At 43.1% G+C, this 16303-nt stretch overlaps 1 protein-coding gene across 1 annotated transcript in view; it reads left to right on the plus strand.

The window, feature by feature from the left end:
- Positions 1-3399, plus strand: part of Col22a1 (collagen type XXII alpha 1 chain) — a 213363-nt gene extending 209964 nt beyond the window's left edge. Inside the window, exons 62-63 of the mRNA XM_050144864.1 lie at positions 434-511; positions 2595-3399. Of these exons, the coding sequence (XP_050000821.1) occupies positions 434-511; positions 2595-2782 (266 nt within the window). The 3' untranslated portion in view covers positions 2783-3399. The remainder of the gene's footprint in view (positions 1-433; positions 512-2594) is intronic.
- Positions 3400-16303: the final 12904 nt, after the last annotated feature.

Raw genomic sequence — 16303 nt, forward strand, 5'->3', positions numbered from 1 at the left:
GATATGTGTGTGCATGAGTTGTGGGTGTGTGAATTTGGTTACCTGTGGCTTAGTGAATGTGTACATTGTATTTACTTCTGTGTGTATATGAATGTGTACATATGTATATAGCTGGATGGATAGGTGTTTGAATGAATGTGTATGTAGAAAAAAAGTGTATCTGAAGTGTGTTCAGGAGAAAGCATCTATTTCTCTCAGGGTTTACATATACATGTTTTTAGTCTGAAAAAATATTCTTTTGTGTGTGTGTGTGTGTGTGTGTGTGTGTGTGTGCGTGTGTGTACATGAGAGCTGGGGTATTTTACAGGAGTGTGTGTGAACAGGCTGGTATATATTTCAGTGATCTTGAGCTGCATCTGTGTTCTATGGGTTGGATTCCCCATCTCTGCTCTCATGAGTCTGCACCGCTCAAGGTGTGTCTTCTTCCCATCAGGTGAAAGAGGAGTCAAAGGTGACCCTGGCACACCTGGAGTTGGCCTCCGAGGAGAAATGGGTCCCCCTGGAATACCAGGTATGAAGGTTCAGTGTCTCAGGCTGGGTGGACATCAACCCTAGAGGCAGGGCACAAGGCCGTACCCCTTCTTGTGGGAAAAGGAGGGGCTGAGCCACTCTAAGGAGAAACAGAACACTCATTGTTTACTGAAATATTTCTCAAGTCCTTGAGGAATACCTCCTAAGTCAAAAGTCTCAGTCACTTATGTACTGTTTCAAAATAACCAGAAAAAAGGATATTAGTGTTTCCGACATAAAGATATGATAAATATTTGTTCATTACATGTTGTGCCCATGTCCTGTAAAGAAATCACATCGTGGGGCTGAATATTTGGCTCAGAGATTACGATCTTGCAGAGGAAGATTTGATTTTGGGTTTGATTCCCAGCACTCACATGGCGCCTGACAATATCTGTGACTCTCGTTCTAGTGGATTTAATTCCCTTTTCTGGTATCCACCAGGACTGCAAGCACATGGTACACATTCATGAATGCAAGAAAAACAGAGCATACATAAAATAAACTTTCACTAAAAAGCAAATCATGCCCCAGAAATATACAAAATTGTTATGTTCCAATTAAAAATAACAAATGATCCAAAGCCACAGAGAAACCCTGTCTCGAAAAACCAAAAAAAAAAAAAGAAAAAAAAAATAACAAATGACCAAATATCACAAGAAATGGTTCTAGGGGAGAGAGGGCTTCGCATTTGCTAAATGAGACTAGGCATGTTGGAGACACATCTCTCTTTAGGACCTCTACATTTTTAACTCTCCTTAAGCGGTAAAAACCCCACAAGGTGACATTCATCTTCTTAAGACCCTACACTCATTCATTCGCAATTAGTCTTTCTCAGAATGTACCCAGGGAACCTTAGCCAAAGGTTCAACCAAACTAAGCTCTCCTGAAGCTGAGGGGTTGTGAGGTCTTGGGACTTTCACTGGGAAAATGGCAGCCAGTTGACACTGTGCCTGATGTCTACCCTGGAAGAGCTTCTGAGGACAGCAGTTGTCACCTGGAAAGGAGGTGTGAGTGTAGAAGACCCTCAACTCTAGGTCGTCAAATTCTACCTTACAAACAGCCATGGGAATGTGTCTGTATGTTTTTATGTGTATGTACCTATGTATGCATGTATTGTGAATATGTGTTTGGGGAGGCAGAAATTGAACCGAGGCCTCATGCATGTTCTACCACCACCACCCCGCCAGCCCTGAGGATTCTACTGTTTAAATTTAATTCTGTCACGCTCACTCTGGTTCATCTTTGAACATTTGACCAAATGTAATTTAACTTTAGATTTTTTTCTTCCACGGTTTTCCACATTTGCTACAGTTGGATACCTGTTCTTATAGTTATTAGAGATGATGATTTGGCATAAGTATTGTTTATATCTTGCTGACTTTCAAATAGAATATATTAGAAATACTATTCTGAAATTGGAGAACTCGTAGAAAGGCAGAATGAGAGCTATCTGGAAGAGGAGGTGTATAGAATCCTGGCAGGTTGCACCAGTGTGAGGTCGAGTCAGGGACCATCTGACTCAGTGCATCTCAGCGGAAGGCACGGTGAGCACAGCTGCAACAAGGACTTCTCAGAAGCAGGGCCGCGCATTAAATAGCAGTTGCCAGAGCATCAGCAGAGTTCCTGAATGCTAAAGACACTCACAATGGAAAGGTTCACTTTTTGTCTACTTTATAAAAGATAATTTGACGGAGTGCTAAGAAGCGAAGGAAAATGTAGCATATCCAAGCATAGGGCCCTATTTTCTCATCTGACTTGAGTGGAAAGTTTACACCCAATGGACTGCGCCCACCCATTTCTGATTCTCCTTCATGGTGTCTGGATTCCTTCCCTAGCTCAGACAGTGAGGATGCCCCCCTGCCGGCCAAGGTGCTGCTGGCCAAGGTGCTGCTCTGCCTGATGTCCCAGGCACCACTCTCTTCCTCAGTCTAGAGCACCAGGCAGAGGCTCGTCTCTCTGAGTGCAAGTTGAATCATTTTTCAAATCATGTAGGCACAAAGATTACAGGGATCTTTCACTCCTGGATATACACCTGCTTCTGAATGTGAAATGCCTTCTGTTTCTTTGTCTTCCTGGGCCAGGTCAACCTGGGGAACCTGGCTATGCGAAAGATGGACTCCCAGGAAGCCCTGGTCCTCAAGGAGAGACAGGACCAGCTGGACATCCTGGCCCTCCAGGCCCTCCTGGCCCTCCTGGCCAGTGTGACCCCTCCCAGTGTGCGTACTTCGCCAGCCTTGCTGCCAGACCAAGTAATGTGAAGGGCCCATAGAAGATTCTAGAACATCAAAACACTACTATGGATTTTTGAAACTTGAACTCGGAGCTCAGTGGGAAGCCAGAGCCTTGAAATATTTCAGATCCTTTTTTTCTCTCCTCACCCTTTCTCCGTCTTTTTTTTTCCTGTTCCCCTCCCTTCTACTCTTGCCTCCTTGCCTGCCTACCCTCAATTCCCTCTTCCCTTCCTCAGAGACCTCACAGTTATTAAAAACCAACAGATGCTGTCAGATTATTATTAATATTATTATTGTTTGTTATTTCAAATGCTAATGCTTCTGGGGGGAACTTCCTCGTGGACAGGAAGTGGTTTCCTGGCTCAGCTCCCCTGCCAGCACCAACTGAAGTGTGGCAGCCAATTCTGAGGAACCTGTGGTGCTATGCAGCCCTGACCACACCCTTGCTGAATTTACCTCTTTCCTGGAAAGGAAACTAAGGGATGGAACCCATGAGCTTCTTTTCTTAGCTGCGCCTAGAGATGGCCCAGGGAAAAATAAGTCGGGAATCCCCAACTCCCAGGAGAAATGAGAAGCAGAATGAGGAAGAGTTTGTAGCCTGGAAGAAGGCATTGACCTCTGGACACAAGGTGCACACCTGGAATTCAGAACTACCCTGGGCATGGGCTTCCTTGGTGCTTCAAGCTACCGGAACCAAAAGGAGTCACACAGAGGGTCGTCCGTGGCTTGTGTCTAGACCCTCAATGGACAAGCTGGTGCTGAAGAAAAGTTCCGGAGTCTGAATTTGCTTCTTAGACATGGCCTGGACCCCTTCAAGTTACTCATGCTGGTTTCATTTGTGTGAATTTCAAAATAAAGGTTTCCAGTGGCCACTTGCCTATCTTACTTTTGGTGGTTCTTTATTGCATACTGTTTCAGTCACATGTGTGTGTGTGTGTGTGTGTGTGTGTGTGTGTGTGTGTGTGTGATGTACAGACCATGAACAGTTGCTCAATAAATGTGTTTTTATCTCAGTTGCTCTTGAGCATTCATTTCCCTTCTCTAGCATCTCCTGAACATCTTGAGTACTAGGTGAGTCTTCTTGGAACCACAGTATCTGGTCTACTTGTTTGCTATAGATGTTGGGACAAAAAGGTGTGGGGGTATTTCATCCTCAGGCCATTTTTGAATGCATTCCCCTGTTTTACATATGGAAAGAAACTGTTTCACTGTGCTCAGAGCCATCATGTGCGGGGTCTGCTACAAATTGGAACGTTGACTTCAGTGGGACATTTCCTGCAGATGTACATCCTTAACCAGCAGCCTGAAAGAGTTTCTCTTCCTCCCCATGTTCTTCCCTGCACTGAGTACATTGATGGGTTGTCTGATGAAGCTGTCCATCCATATGTTGCCTTAGTTTAGGGTTTCAGTTGCTGTGATAAAACATCATGACCAAAGGCAAGTTGTGGAGGGAAGGGTTTAATTCAGCTTTCAACTCTCAGTTCACACTCCATCACTGAGGAAAGTGAAGGAAGGAACCTAGAGGCAGAAACCTAAGTAGAAGCCACAGATGAATGCTGCTTACTGGCTTTCTCTCCATGTCTTGCACAGACTATTTTCTTACACCATCAAGGACAACTTCCCCATGGAAGGAACCACCCACAGAGAGCTGAGCTCACCACATCAATCATTCATCAAGAAAATGCATTACAGATTTGGCTACAGGCCACCCTTATCAGGGAATTTTCTCAATTGAGAGTCCCTTGTCGCAGATGCTTCTAGCTTGTGTCAAGTTGACATACAATTAACCGTTACACATGTCTACATATCCAAGTGGCCAGCTCCCCCCACACTTAGACAGCATTGGTCCACCACACTCCTCCATTGTACCCCTCCACTTAGACACTTCTGATTGACTTAGGAACCAGAAGTATAAGAATCAAAAAAAAGTCTGAAGGTTGCTTAAGTAGAGAAGTATTGATTTTAAAATAAAATCTGAGACCTGTTCCTTCTGTTAGGTAAGTTGATGCTGATGCAGAAGATGAATTTGTGATAGATAAGTCTGAGGGGGAAGCATACATCTGTGCAGGAGAGGGTTCCTTTAGAACCTCTCACATCTACCAGCTCAGTCATCTTCAACACCACATGAGATGCCAAAGTAATGTCATATTTTTGTTTGAAGAAATCTCAAGGACTCAGAACTCTCTCCTCCAGTGAGCATGACCTACGGCAAGAAGCACGTTCTCTCTCTCTCTCTCTCTCTCTCTCTCTCTTTCTCTCTCTCTCTCTCTCTCTCTCTCTCTCTCTCTCACTGTGTGTGTATGTGTACGTGTGTGTGTGTGCCTGCCAAGAATTTTGAAATAAAATATTTACCCTGACAAAGCATGAAGCCCTCTAACATTTATTTATTTTATTTTATTTTTGTTACTACTTTAAAGGGAATACAGCTAGGGAAAATTTAGATCCACAGAAAAATTAAGAAGAAAGTAGTAAAAATTTCCTATGTGTGCCCTGTCCCCATGCACACATAGCTTCCCCCATCAAAACTCCATTGTCAAGTATGCATTTGCTATAATTGATGGACCTATACCATTGGCGACCAGCACTCATACCCTGTGTTCTGGTTCATTGTTGGACTCTGGGTTTGCTCTAAAGCACAATACATGTACCCACCATTGTAGTTTCCACACAGAGAAGTTTCAGTGTCCCAGAGGCCTGTTGTGCTTTGTCAGACCATTCGTTTCTCCCCACCCCTCCAACCAGTCCCTAATAAATGATGATCTTTATATTTTTCCCATACCTTTGCTTTTTCCAGAATCCTGTAGTTAGGGTCATATAGAATGAAGCCTTTTCAAACTAGCTTCTTTCACTTAGCAGTATACATTGTGCATTTAACATTTTTTATGTCTTTGTGTGGCTGGATGGTTCATTCCATTTTTAAATTCTGAATAATATTTCATTGTTTAAACATACCATAGCTTTTGTATCAGTTCATATACTGAGTGCCATCTTGGTTGATTCCTAGTTGTAATAATTGTGAATAAAACTCCTATAAGCATCTATTCATTAAATGTGAAGGAGAGTTCTTGTTCACATTTTCTGTGATCAGCATTTTGCATCTTATCTCTTCTCTTATATGTATGGAAACACTACTCACTTTGCTTAGTGTTGGCGGAGGCTGCTCATTCATTCCTGGCTGTCCTAACCAGAATAATAACTCAGAAACTAAATTAATTACAACACTGCTTGGCCAATAGCTTGGGCTTCTTATTAACTACCTCTTAGATCTTAAATTAACCCATTTATATTAATCTATGTATTGCCATGGGACTTGTGGTTCACTGGTAAGGTTCTGTGGTATCTGTCTCCTTTGGCAGCTACATGGTGGCTCTTTGATCTGCTTACCTTCTCTCTATATCTCTGTTCAGATGTCCTGTCTGACTTTATTCTGCTCCGCCATAGGTCCAAAGCAGCTTCTTTATTAACCAATGGTAATAAAACATATTCACAGCATAAACAGGGGAATCCCACATCACCTCCCCTTTTCTGTCTAAATGAAAAGGAAGGTTTTAACTTTAACATATTAGAATTGCATATAGCAAAACAAGTTTCAAGCAAGAATTATAATTACAATATTTAGTTTATTTACATTTGACAAATGAAGGAAAATACTCTATAATCTATCCTATCTTTGTGAGTCTAAAGTTTTATATCTAATTTATCCTTTATCATAACTAGAGGAAACGACAACTATCTTTCTTCAAATCTTCAAAGACTCCAGAAGGATATAATATTACCTAAGTTAACAAGAAGTGCATTGTAAGCAACTTCCAGAACTCTAGAATTGTCAGAGACATCTTGCTGTCTGTCCAGTCACCCAAAGTTCATCCATCTTCAGCCTGTAGGACCATAGTATTTGGCAGACTTTTCTATGAAGCTGGAAACTTGAAAGAATGTTTCACCTCTATTGGCAGTTTGTCAGTTACTTTCTTCTGTATCCTGCAGAATGTCTGGCAGACTATTTCATGAAGCAGAAACCCTAAAAGATTATCTGACCTTTAGGAAAGTTCAGCAGTCATTTTTTTCTGTGGGTCCAGCATGTCCAATTCATACAGTATACCATCAAGCAGTCCAGGCAAGAACAGTTTCTTGCCCAAATTGCTAACAAACTCCAGAAGGAGTCTCTTCGTTGCCCATCATCCTCTTGAAGTACATTGGTGCTGCCAGGAGCAGATGTATCTCATTGTTGAGAAGAGTCTAAGTTCTTAAAACATTTAAATGCCATATTATGTAAGTCTTTAAAAGGGTTGAAGAATACCTATCCATCTGAAATATATCTCTGTACATCTAGAAAACCTAACTAACATGATTTCAAGCTTGACTATCATAGATGACTATCTATTAACATGTATTTTTTATTACATTTTTAAATGAGCTGCACAAGCACAATACCTTAATCAAGAGCAGAAATAAATGTATAACAAGATTGACCTTAAATTTGTATCAGTAAACCAAGATCCATACTACTGCAAAAGTATTCATCTCTGTAGTATATCCTCCATTAAATGTACACAAACATTTATAAACAATCACTTAGGGAATTTAGGCATTGTTCTCTAGACTACTTCCTGCTTATTGGGGCTTATTTTTCTTTACTCTATAACTGTCTAATTCTATCTATTTAAAGACTTTTATTTTTAAAAACTATTTACTTTTTAAAATAACTGTTTATATTCTTTTTCTTCTCTTTCCCAAGCCTATGTACAGTTATCCAACACTGTGACCCATTCAAAGTCACTTTTCATCTAAATCTGTCTTTATTCCTATCTGAAATCATTTTCTGACCAGGAGTGCCTTTTTTTTAATTCTAAATGCTCATTGGGTATGGCTAGGACCAACTCCATGGACCTGCCTTTTGGGGCTATATCCTGTCCAACATTGTGAAGGAGTTTTTACTACCAGCTCTGCGAGCCATGCTCAGTGCCCCAGCTCCGTTAAGCAATTTGTAACACACTGCTCATAGAACCCATCTAAGTATTCCCTAATGGGACCAGCATGAATCACAAAGCCAGCTGTTAAAGGAGCCTCACAGCTTTCACTGCCAAGGCTGAGTCAGAAAGACCTCTCTAAAGGAGCTATGGTACCCCTGCTTGCCACCAGCAAACAGAGCCTGCCTGAAAATATGTAGCTACCACGAAGCTGTGCTTAACTCTGATCTTTTGTGTCTAGAATTCCTTCAAAGCTCTCTCAGGTTTTATGTGGCTGTAGTTGCCTCATGTTGGTGCGCCATTTGTAAATGGAGACTTCTTTGTTTCCCAGCCCCCCTGACCCAAATAATCACACAGAAACTATATCAATTATAACACTGCTTGGCCAATAGCTTAGGCTTCTTATTAACTAACTTACATCTTACATTAACCCATTTCTATTAGTCTATGTATTGCCACGAGTCTTGTGGTTTACTATTAAACTTCTCCAGCATCTGTCTTCTTTGGCAGCTACATGGCATCTCTTTGACTCTGTTTACCTTCTCTCTATATCTCTGTTCAGATTTCCCACCTGACTTTATTCTGCTCTGCCATAAGCCCAAAGCAGCTCCTTTATTAACCAATGGTAATAAAACATTTAGAGCATGCAGAGTTTAATCCCACAGCAGTTCCCAATGACAGAAAGAAGCAAACATCTTTGTCCATTCTTACTTTTTATGTGTATATTTTCTTTGGTAAGGTCTCAGTAGAGATTTTTTTCATTTCTTAAAATCTTTTTAATTTGGGTTTTATTGTATATAGTAGCTCATGGCTATTTCTCAGAAGCCTGACCATTCTTGGTCCCTGGATTGCTATAGAACCTGGTGTCCTTGTCCCATCCCAGAGGAATCATTGTTGATAAAACAAAACCAAATGTGTCACATTAACAGTACAAAGGGTAGTCCTTCATCTTGAGACTGAATTTGTGAAGTTTAAAATGACTCATCCTGGAACATACACAAGTCAGGTGCCCAGAAGCCAGGAAATAGTTTCCTTCTCTCCCGTTATTGATGTAACCTTTAGGAGCATCTGCATCCCCGGGGTCCACAATCTGCCACCTCAGGCTGGAGACTCTGGGGCTCTCCACCATCATTCTCTAAAGAGTACCAGAGATCCCTTGCTTGTATTCAGAGGGCTTGGCAAATGTGCTTCTCAGAAATGCCACACAGGTAAAGCAGATGTCCAATCCAACAGGGTGTACTTCTAGCTGCTCTATGATGTGGCCGGAGTTGCCATTTCATGGCTATTTTTGCTTCCTTGCTTTCTCTCTAACCCATTGTGAAGATCCATATTGGGGTCCTCCCATCACCAGTATTCTGTAGCACAATGCATGCCATAATGTATCAAGTTATAAATGGCAAGCTAGTAAAGCCATTTAAAGCCCCAGAGCCAGGTGAGATGTGTGAGGGGAGGGCCAAGGCTGTCTTCACGGTATCAGTGGCCTAAAAAGGTGTAGGGAAACCAAGTGATGCCTCACCAGCCGTATCCAGACCTGTTCTCCATTGTTACATTCAGACATGTTCAAGGTGTTCTCAGTGACTGATTGGGTCACTCTCTTCAAATCTCATAACTCTGAGGTTGGGGAAAGAGAGACTGACAAGGAAGACAAACAATTCTGATGGCTGTGCTGGGAAAAGACCTTGGACAAGCAAGTATCCTATGCTTAATGGACAAGCAGTTGTCATGGAAGATACCTCTTGGCTTGGCTGGCCTGCTTTCACCTTGGCTTTCTTCTGTGATGCCCTCTTTAGTCACACAAGAATAGAGTTGCTGGCAGGAAGGGCTCTGCTGGCTGCCATGGCAGTGCCTCTGCTCTGAAGGTCCTAGTATGTGGGATGCAGCAACCATGGACATCCTGTAAGTCCTACAAACATGGTCCCTGGTGTCAAGATACTAAAGAGAACAAGTCACGGGCCCATTCTGAAGGAACACAAAGTCTGATAAGATTTGTGCATTTGTAACTTCAAAAGAAAGTGTTCCTAAACAACACACAGTGGGACAGGCATACAAACAATATCTCATAATTTGATTAGTTGCACAAATGATAAGTCTACAAAGAGAACAGAATTCTTGACAGGAAAAGTATAAATGCCACCTGACAGTTGTACCTATTTTGTGCCCATATCCTTTGTTTCACAATTGAAAGGGATGAATATTGCTAGCTTTGTTTTCGATAACTAATAATATAAAAAAAATCAGAGAGATGCATTGCTCTAGCCACACAGCAGTTGATAGTCAAGCCCTGTACACCCTTTGGACTCTCAGGAGGTCAGGTTCTTTTGTCTGATCGTTTCAATACAACAGCTGTGCTGAGTTTGAAACTGATACAGTTTTAATTATTCAGTAAAGAGTTGGCCCTTCCATTTGATGAACAGCCACACTGAAGCTGTCTAGTTCCAATAATGTTTCCAGGCAGCAACAGTGACCTGATTTTGATTGGAACCCATAGAAGGAAATCATTTCGGGGTGTGTGGAAACCCTACAGAATGTGGCATGTTCCTCCTAATCATAGATGGGGTGGTGAATCTCACAGATGGAAGGGCAGCCCACAGCCACACTCAGCTCTGCATCTGATGGAGCAGAAAAGGCACTGAGGGGAGTCTAGGGGTGAGCTAGCAGTCTGGATATGGCCCGTGGTCCATAAGGACCTGTGGTGCCCCACCTGCAGAAGATGCTGCCAGGCTTGGCTGCTGGAGTAGACAGCAAAGAGGAGAGTCAGAGAAGGGATGGAAGAGCTTTCAGCTCACATCCACAGAGGCTCTTTAATAGGAAGAGCATAGCCACAGAGGACATGATGCTGGGAGGGTCCTTTAGAGGACAGCAGGTGCTATCAGGGGCTAGGGAACACTGCGGATAGAAACTATCTGGAGATAATGCCATACCCCTGGAAGTTGTCTTCAGAAATAAGATAATACAGGAACACATCACAGGATACCAAGTACTTATCAAGAGAAGCACAGATGAATCAGGTCCCAGGTTGGTCAGTGCTGAGTAGGATGCGAATAGGAGACAGGAGGTTATTATGAGTCATCTTCTAAATGGTGGATGGGGGCTAAGATACTGAGCAGACTTTATTTCATGTGTCACTGTTGTCAATAGCTTGGAGGCAGCTAAGTAAGCCACCATCATGGGGAAAGTGAACTGTACAATAATTACGAGAGGTAAAGCAACCTATGCCAGGCCTAGCAGCAGGTGTGTAGTGTAGCATGATCAAGGCAGAGCTTGTGAGTATCCTTTCTCTTTTTCTCAGGACAGCAGCACTCCAAGTTCTGCTTCATTAGAGCTCAAGGGCAGGTGATGCTGTGATGAAGGTCTGGAGATACTGCCATCTGACAAGCCAAGTCAACCTTTGCAAGGTCAGAGGCTCAGCTCTTCCCCCGGGCTCCAGGTGGATTGACTCGTTGAAGTGAGGCATTGGAGGATGCATGAAGTGGCATTGTGGTATAGATTAGCAAGGCCCAAGTCCCCTGGAATTAGCGTCCTCTTGACCATGTCTTCTTGGGAGTTTAGAGGAAAGTCAAAACTAGTGGTGACAGCCAGGGGCATCCATGGTCCAGGCAAAGGTAAGAGAAGCATATTCAAAGCCTGAGATGACACAGAGGTTCAGTCTGCTCTGACCCCAAGTGATCATGAACTTCTGTAAGGTATTAATAATGACTTCACCAGGGCAAAACATCTAGGCTCCAGGGCAGCTGAGAGCTGCTCCTTAGCAGGAAGAGCCAAGGCTCACAGGGGATGTGAATTGCTTGAGGGAAATAGCAAAAGAGTTGCTGTAGAATCCATCTTGCTGTCCTATACAGGACTCACCTTGGCCCCTTTACAATTCAGCCCCCTTCCTTTCTTAGTTAATTTGCCTCCATTTTAAGCAGTAGTACTATAATGCTTAGTTCTTATGGCCAGCACAAGGCAATGTAGGATCCCAGGTGAGAAGGAACTCTGAGAACGTGAGCGATTTCCTTCATTGCCTTAATTGATGTGGGAGGGCCAGTCTACTATGAGGGGTACCGTTCCTTGGGCTTGGGGTCTTGAATTTTATGAGGAGGGGGAAATCTTTAAGAGGACTCAAGCGCACAAAGTAACTCTTTGCCGTCTGCTCTTGACTAATGTGTCTGGTTGCTTCTGATTCCTGCCGCTTTGCCGCCTTGACTTCCCTACGACAATGTCCTGTAACCTTGATTACTGACAGAAATAAATCCTTTCTCCGTCAGTTGCTTTGGTCAGGGCATTTTACCACAGCAGCAGGGAACACAGCTGAGGCCAATATCTGTGAATTCTGAACATCTGTTGAATATACTAATTGTTTTCCCCAGCACAGATTGAAATGAAAGCGTAATTACTAAGAGGAACTGTGCTCTCTGCTCAGCCAGGGCCTGTGGGCACCTTTCAGCTAGCATCCCTGGATAAAGCATGCACGTGTGCTGATGGGTGTCGCAGGGAAACTGGCCAGCAGCCGAAGCCACCAGGCAAAGTCATATGACCTCCCTGCCTGTAAATGGAGTGGTGATCGTGGTCCCTGAGGTTTGCAGTGAGGCTGGTAGGGGGCTAATCATATGAAAGACAGCAATGTATATCAAGACAGGATCAAGAAGGATGCTGTGTCAAGCCTTTTTTTTTTTAGTTTGCCTGAAGCAGAGGAATAAGTTAAAAACATCGATTCTGTATTTTGAGTGGAATAATTTATTCTCTGTGGATTTTTCTGCATTGATTTAGAATCAGAAAACCTTCCATCTATTATTTATTCATTTAATATTATTTCTAGCATGTTTTTGAAAGATCTGTGGCACACCCATTATTGGACCTCACTCCTCTTAATAGCCACTATGGGGTGGGATGTCTAGGATCAGGAAGCAGCACATGTAGCAAGAAACACCAAACCGTCGCCTTGCCTTGGCTGGGTGAACAGATAAGTTTACCTGACAAGCTGGCCAGACTACCAAGTAGAGAAATAAACCAGGGAGTGAGACAAAGTACAGAGTGCTCTGGCGCTGTGTCTGCCCCAGGACTAGAGCACAGACGGAACGCTGAGGTCCAGAGAGTGAGGAGTGGATGTTCAAGATGACAGCAGTCCAGCACTTCGAGGGACTCCCTCCTGCTGTTTGCAAAGCCAGACGCTGGAGGGAACTCACAGCAGCCTATGGCTGCTTCAACTGGAGGGTCTGCATGAGTCTAGGTGCTCCTCAGAGATCGAACCAGTTTGTGGTGCATTCTTTCCCGACCCAGTGGAGCCTTCGGTCTGCCACAAGACTCTCTTCCCTATCCATATTGCAGCTGCCAGCCGAGCTGCCTCAGAAATGGGCTCAGCGCGTCTGTCTAGTGTTTACCATTGCTGACAGTCTTTCGCTGGCCCCTTGGCCCCTTAAGCTAGTGCTTCTGTAGACCCACAGGATCAGCGGTTGGCCAACAACAGTTGCCTGGACTATAGTTAGCTGTGGGAAGCTTTAGAGAAAGATAGAACGGGCTCCCTGAATTGTTTGCTAAGCCTTGAAGAGAAGCCGTGGCAGGATGCAGGAGGAACGTTCAGCCTCTTTGATGCGAGGCTTACTTTGTTCAGTGTCAACTCGACTGGATTTATAATCATCTAGGGCACACCCCACTGGGCATGTCTGTGAGGGAGTTTCCAGAGATGTTTAATTGAGGAAGAAAGATCCTCCCTAACTGTAGGTGGTACAATCTCACTAGCTGGGATGTATTTCAGTCACATTCGTCCCTTCTCCCTAATCCTCATTCACTTTCCCTACTCCTCATACAACATTGTGTCCTGTTTTTTGTTGTTTTTTTTTTTGTTTTGCTTTTTTTTTTTAAATCTGTCAAGCATAGTTGGTGTTTCTCATCTACCCTTAGATATGTGGCCATCTACTGGAGCTGTGGTAAACACACTAGGACCCCACCCTTAAAAATACTGATTCTTCCTTTCTCGGAAGCTATCAGTTGTCAACAGCTCTTTAGCTAGGGATGGGATTTCCTGCCCACCTCTCCTCTCCATACTGGGATTTTTTTTTTGTCTTGAGTTTGCAGAGAACTTGCGGACATTGTTCAAATTTCTATAAGTTCATATGTGCACCTTCCCTTCTGTGTTCAGAAAACGCTATTTCCTTGTAGCCATCAGCCCCTTCTTTTACCATCTCCCTTAGCCCCCTTCCACAAAATCCCCGAGCATTATTGGGTAGAGGATCTCTGATAACAGATGTCCTGTGTAGTAACAAGCGTTGTGCAGCCTCATTCTCTGCCCTGTGTGCAGTCTCGGATCTCTGGGGTCATCATCATCTCCTGCAAAAAGATTTCTCTTATGTGGGTGAGTGATGCACTCATCTTTGAATGTAACAAGTCATTAAAAGTCAGTTTAATACTGTTTCCATTGAGCAGAATGAAAGTAAGTTTCTCTCTAGGGCCTAGGGCCTGTCTAGTTACAGGTTCATGACTTCAGTGTTAGTGCCAGGAATGGGCTTTAACTTGTGGAGTAGGCCTTAAATTCAATAAGAAAGTGTGTGCTGCTCCTGTGACATCTGTATGACAATTGCACCAGTGGGCATATCTTGATGGGTTAGGGTTGTAGCTTTGTAATGTTGCCAGTGGAGTAAGATGGTTCCTTTCCCCTCTGGTGGTGTTCAGAGCACTTCCCAGCAGTATAAAAAGCTAAAAGCTAGCCAGTAGGGGCGAAGCTTCCGGGTGAGTCGCTCCTTGATATCTTCATGTTTTCTTAGTCAGTTATGAAGTGTCTTCAGCAATGGGGTTTTACTATCAGGTTCTCAGAGGTAACCCAAAGCAGTGGCAATGCTCTGCAATGATTAGAGCTCTATGGGATCTCACTGGCTAACAACTACCAAGAGTTAACCTGTCCCTGACATATGGTCTTTTATGTGTTAGCCTATAGCATCTTGTAGGGGCATTGTTGCCCCCTTATAGAGTTAACTCCATTAAAAATCTGTTTTTGTATGTGTGTGTAGGTATTTGAAGGAAATGCTCCAGTACGAGGTTTCCATATGAGTTTAAGAATGGCCATAGTAAATCAGTCCCTGCCCTTATACCCCCACTCAATTTAACCCCCTTTGTTCCATTATTCCCCTTTAACCGTTTATAGAACTGTCTTCTATTCCCCTCGCTTGAAATTCCCTCCCATGACTCTTTAGTGATCTCTTGACCTCTATGAGCCTTCCCAAATAGAACACAGATATCTGAAGATCCAAAGCTAACTTGCACGAATGAAAGAAACATGTGACGTTTATCTTTCTGAATCTATATAATGGGACGAAAAAACTAAACTTTCCCAGCTACAACTGACAGAGTGTTAGTATCTAGAACATACAAAGAAATGAAGACCATAGGCATCAAGAAATAAAACAAACCAATTAAAACTGTGGCATGGAGGGGCTGGAGAGATGGCTCAGCGGTTAAGAGCATTGCCTGCTCTTCCAAAGGTCCTGAGTTCAATTCCCGGCAACCACACGGTGGCTCACAACCATCTGTAATGAGGTCTGGTGCCCTCTTCTGGCCTGTAGGCATACACACAGAATATTGTATACATGATAAATAAATAAATATTAAAAAAAATTTTAAAAATGTGGCATGGAATTAAACATACACTTCTCAAAGATGAAATACAAATGGCTGAGAAATACTCTTAAGAATATTCACCATGCTTCTATCAAGGAAATGTAAACTAAAGTTACTTTGAGATTCTAGTCCTCTTTATTTGATAAAGCCCCAACGAATCATATTATTTTGTATTTATCTAAAATTACACACAATACATAAAGTGTTTATATATTAATTTATCTCTTTAATTTTGAGATTATAATTGTATCATTTCTCCTTCCATTTCCTCCTTTCCTACAGACCCATAAAGTCCCATACAATCCCATATAGCCCCATACAGTTCCATATGGTCCCATAAAGTCCCATACAATCCTATATAGCCCCATACAGTTCCATATGGTCCCATAAAATCCCATACAATCCCATATAGCCCCATACAGTTCCATATGGCCCCATATGGTCCCACACAGTCCCATATAACTCCAGACAGCCCCCCCCCCTTGTCCTCTTCCAAATTCATAGCATCCTGAAACTAGCCCTTGTAGACCATGCTGGCCTTGAGCTCACAGAGATCCACCTCTCCCCCGTGAGTGCCAGGGTTAAAGGCATGCACCACCACTGCCATTCAGTCAGTCCATTAGTAATTTCAGTTTTTTTTTAAGTCAAGGAATACTAAAGTGACAATGAAAAGAGAAGACTATCAAGGTAGCAGAATTACTTCAAATGGGGAGGAGTCTACAGTGCAGAGGAACGGACCAGAAAGAAGGGAAGATGCTGAGTTGGGAGAGAAGCACTAACCTACACCTTCTAAAGTCCTGCGTACTGAGCAGGCAGCCTTGGGCTTTCCTGGATGAGATCACCCCAAGAAACAGCCACATCTCCTTCTATAAGAACAGGTCTCTCAGACCCTACACCAATCCCATTTATGAAGAATTTTTTTCTCTTTTCTCTCACCCCTGTAACTTTTTGCCTCCATTCTTCTCAAGCACTGGATAATCACAGTTCCCCCGTTGCGAGAGT

Source organism: Alexandromys fortis, unplaced genomic scaffold, assembly GCF_014885135.2.
Source record: "Alexandromys fortis isolate MF-2015 unplaced genomic scaffold, M_Fortis_MF-2015_v1.1 scaffold_2_1_26212458, whole genome shotgun sequence".
Taxonomy (NCBI): domain Eukaryota; kingdom Metazoa; phylum Chordata; class Mammalia; order Rodentia; family Cricetidae; genus Alexandromys; species Alexandromys fortis.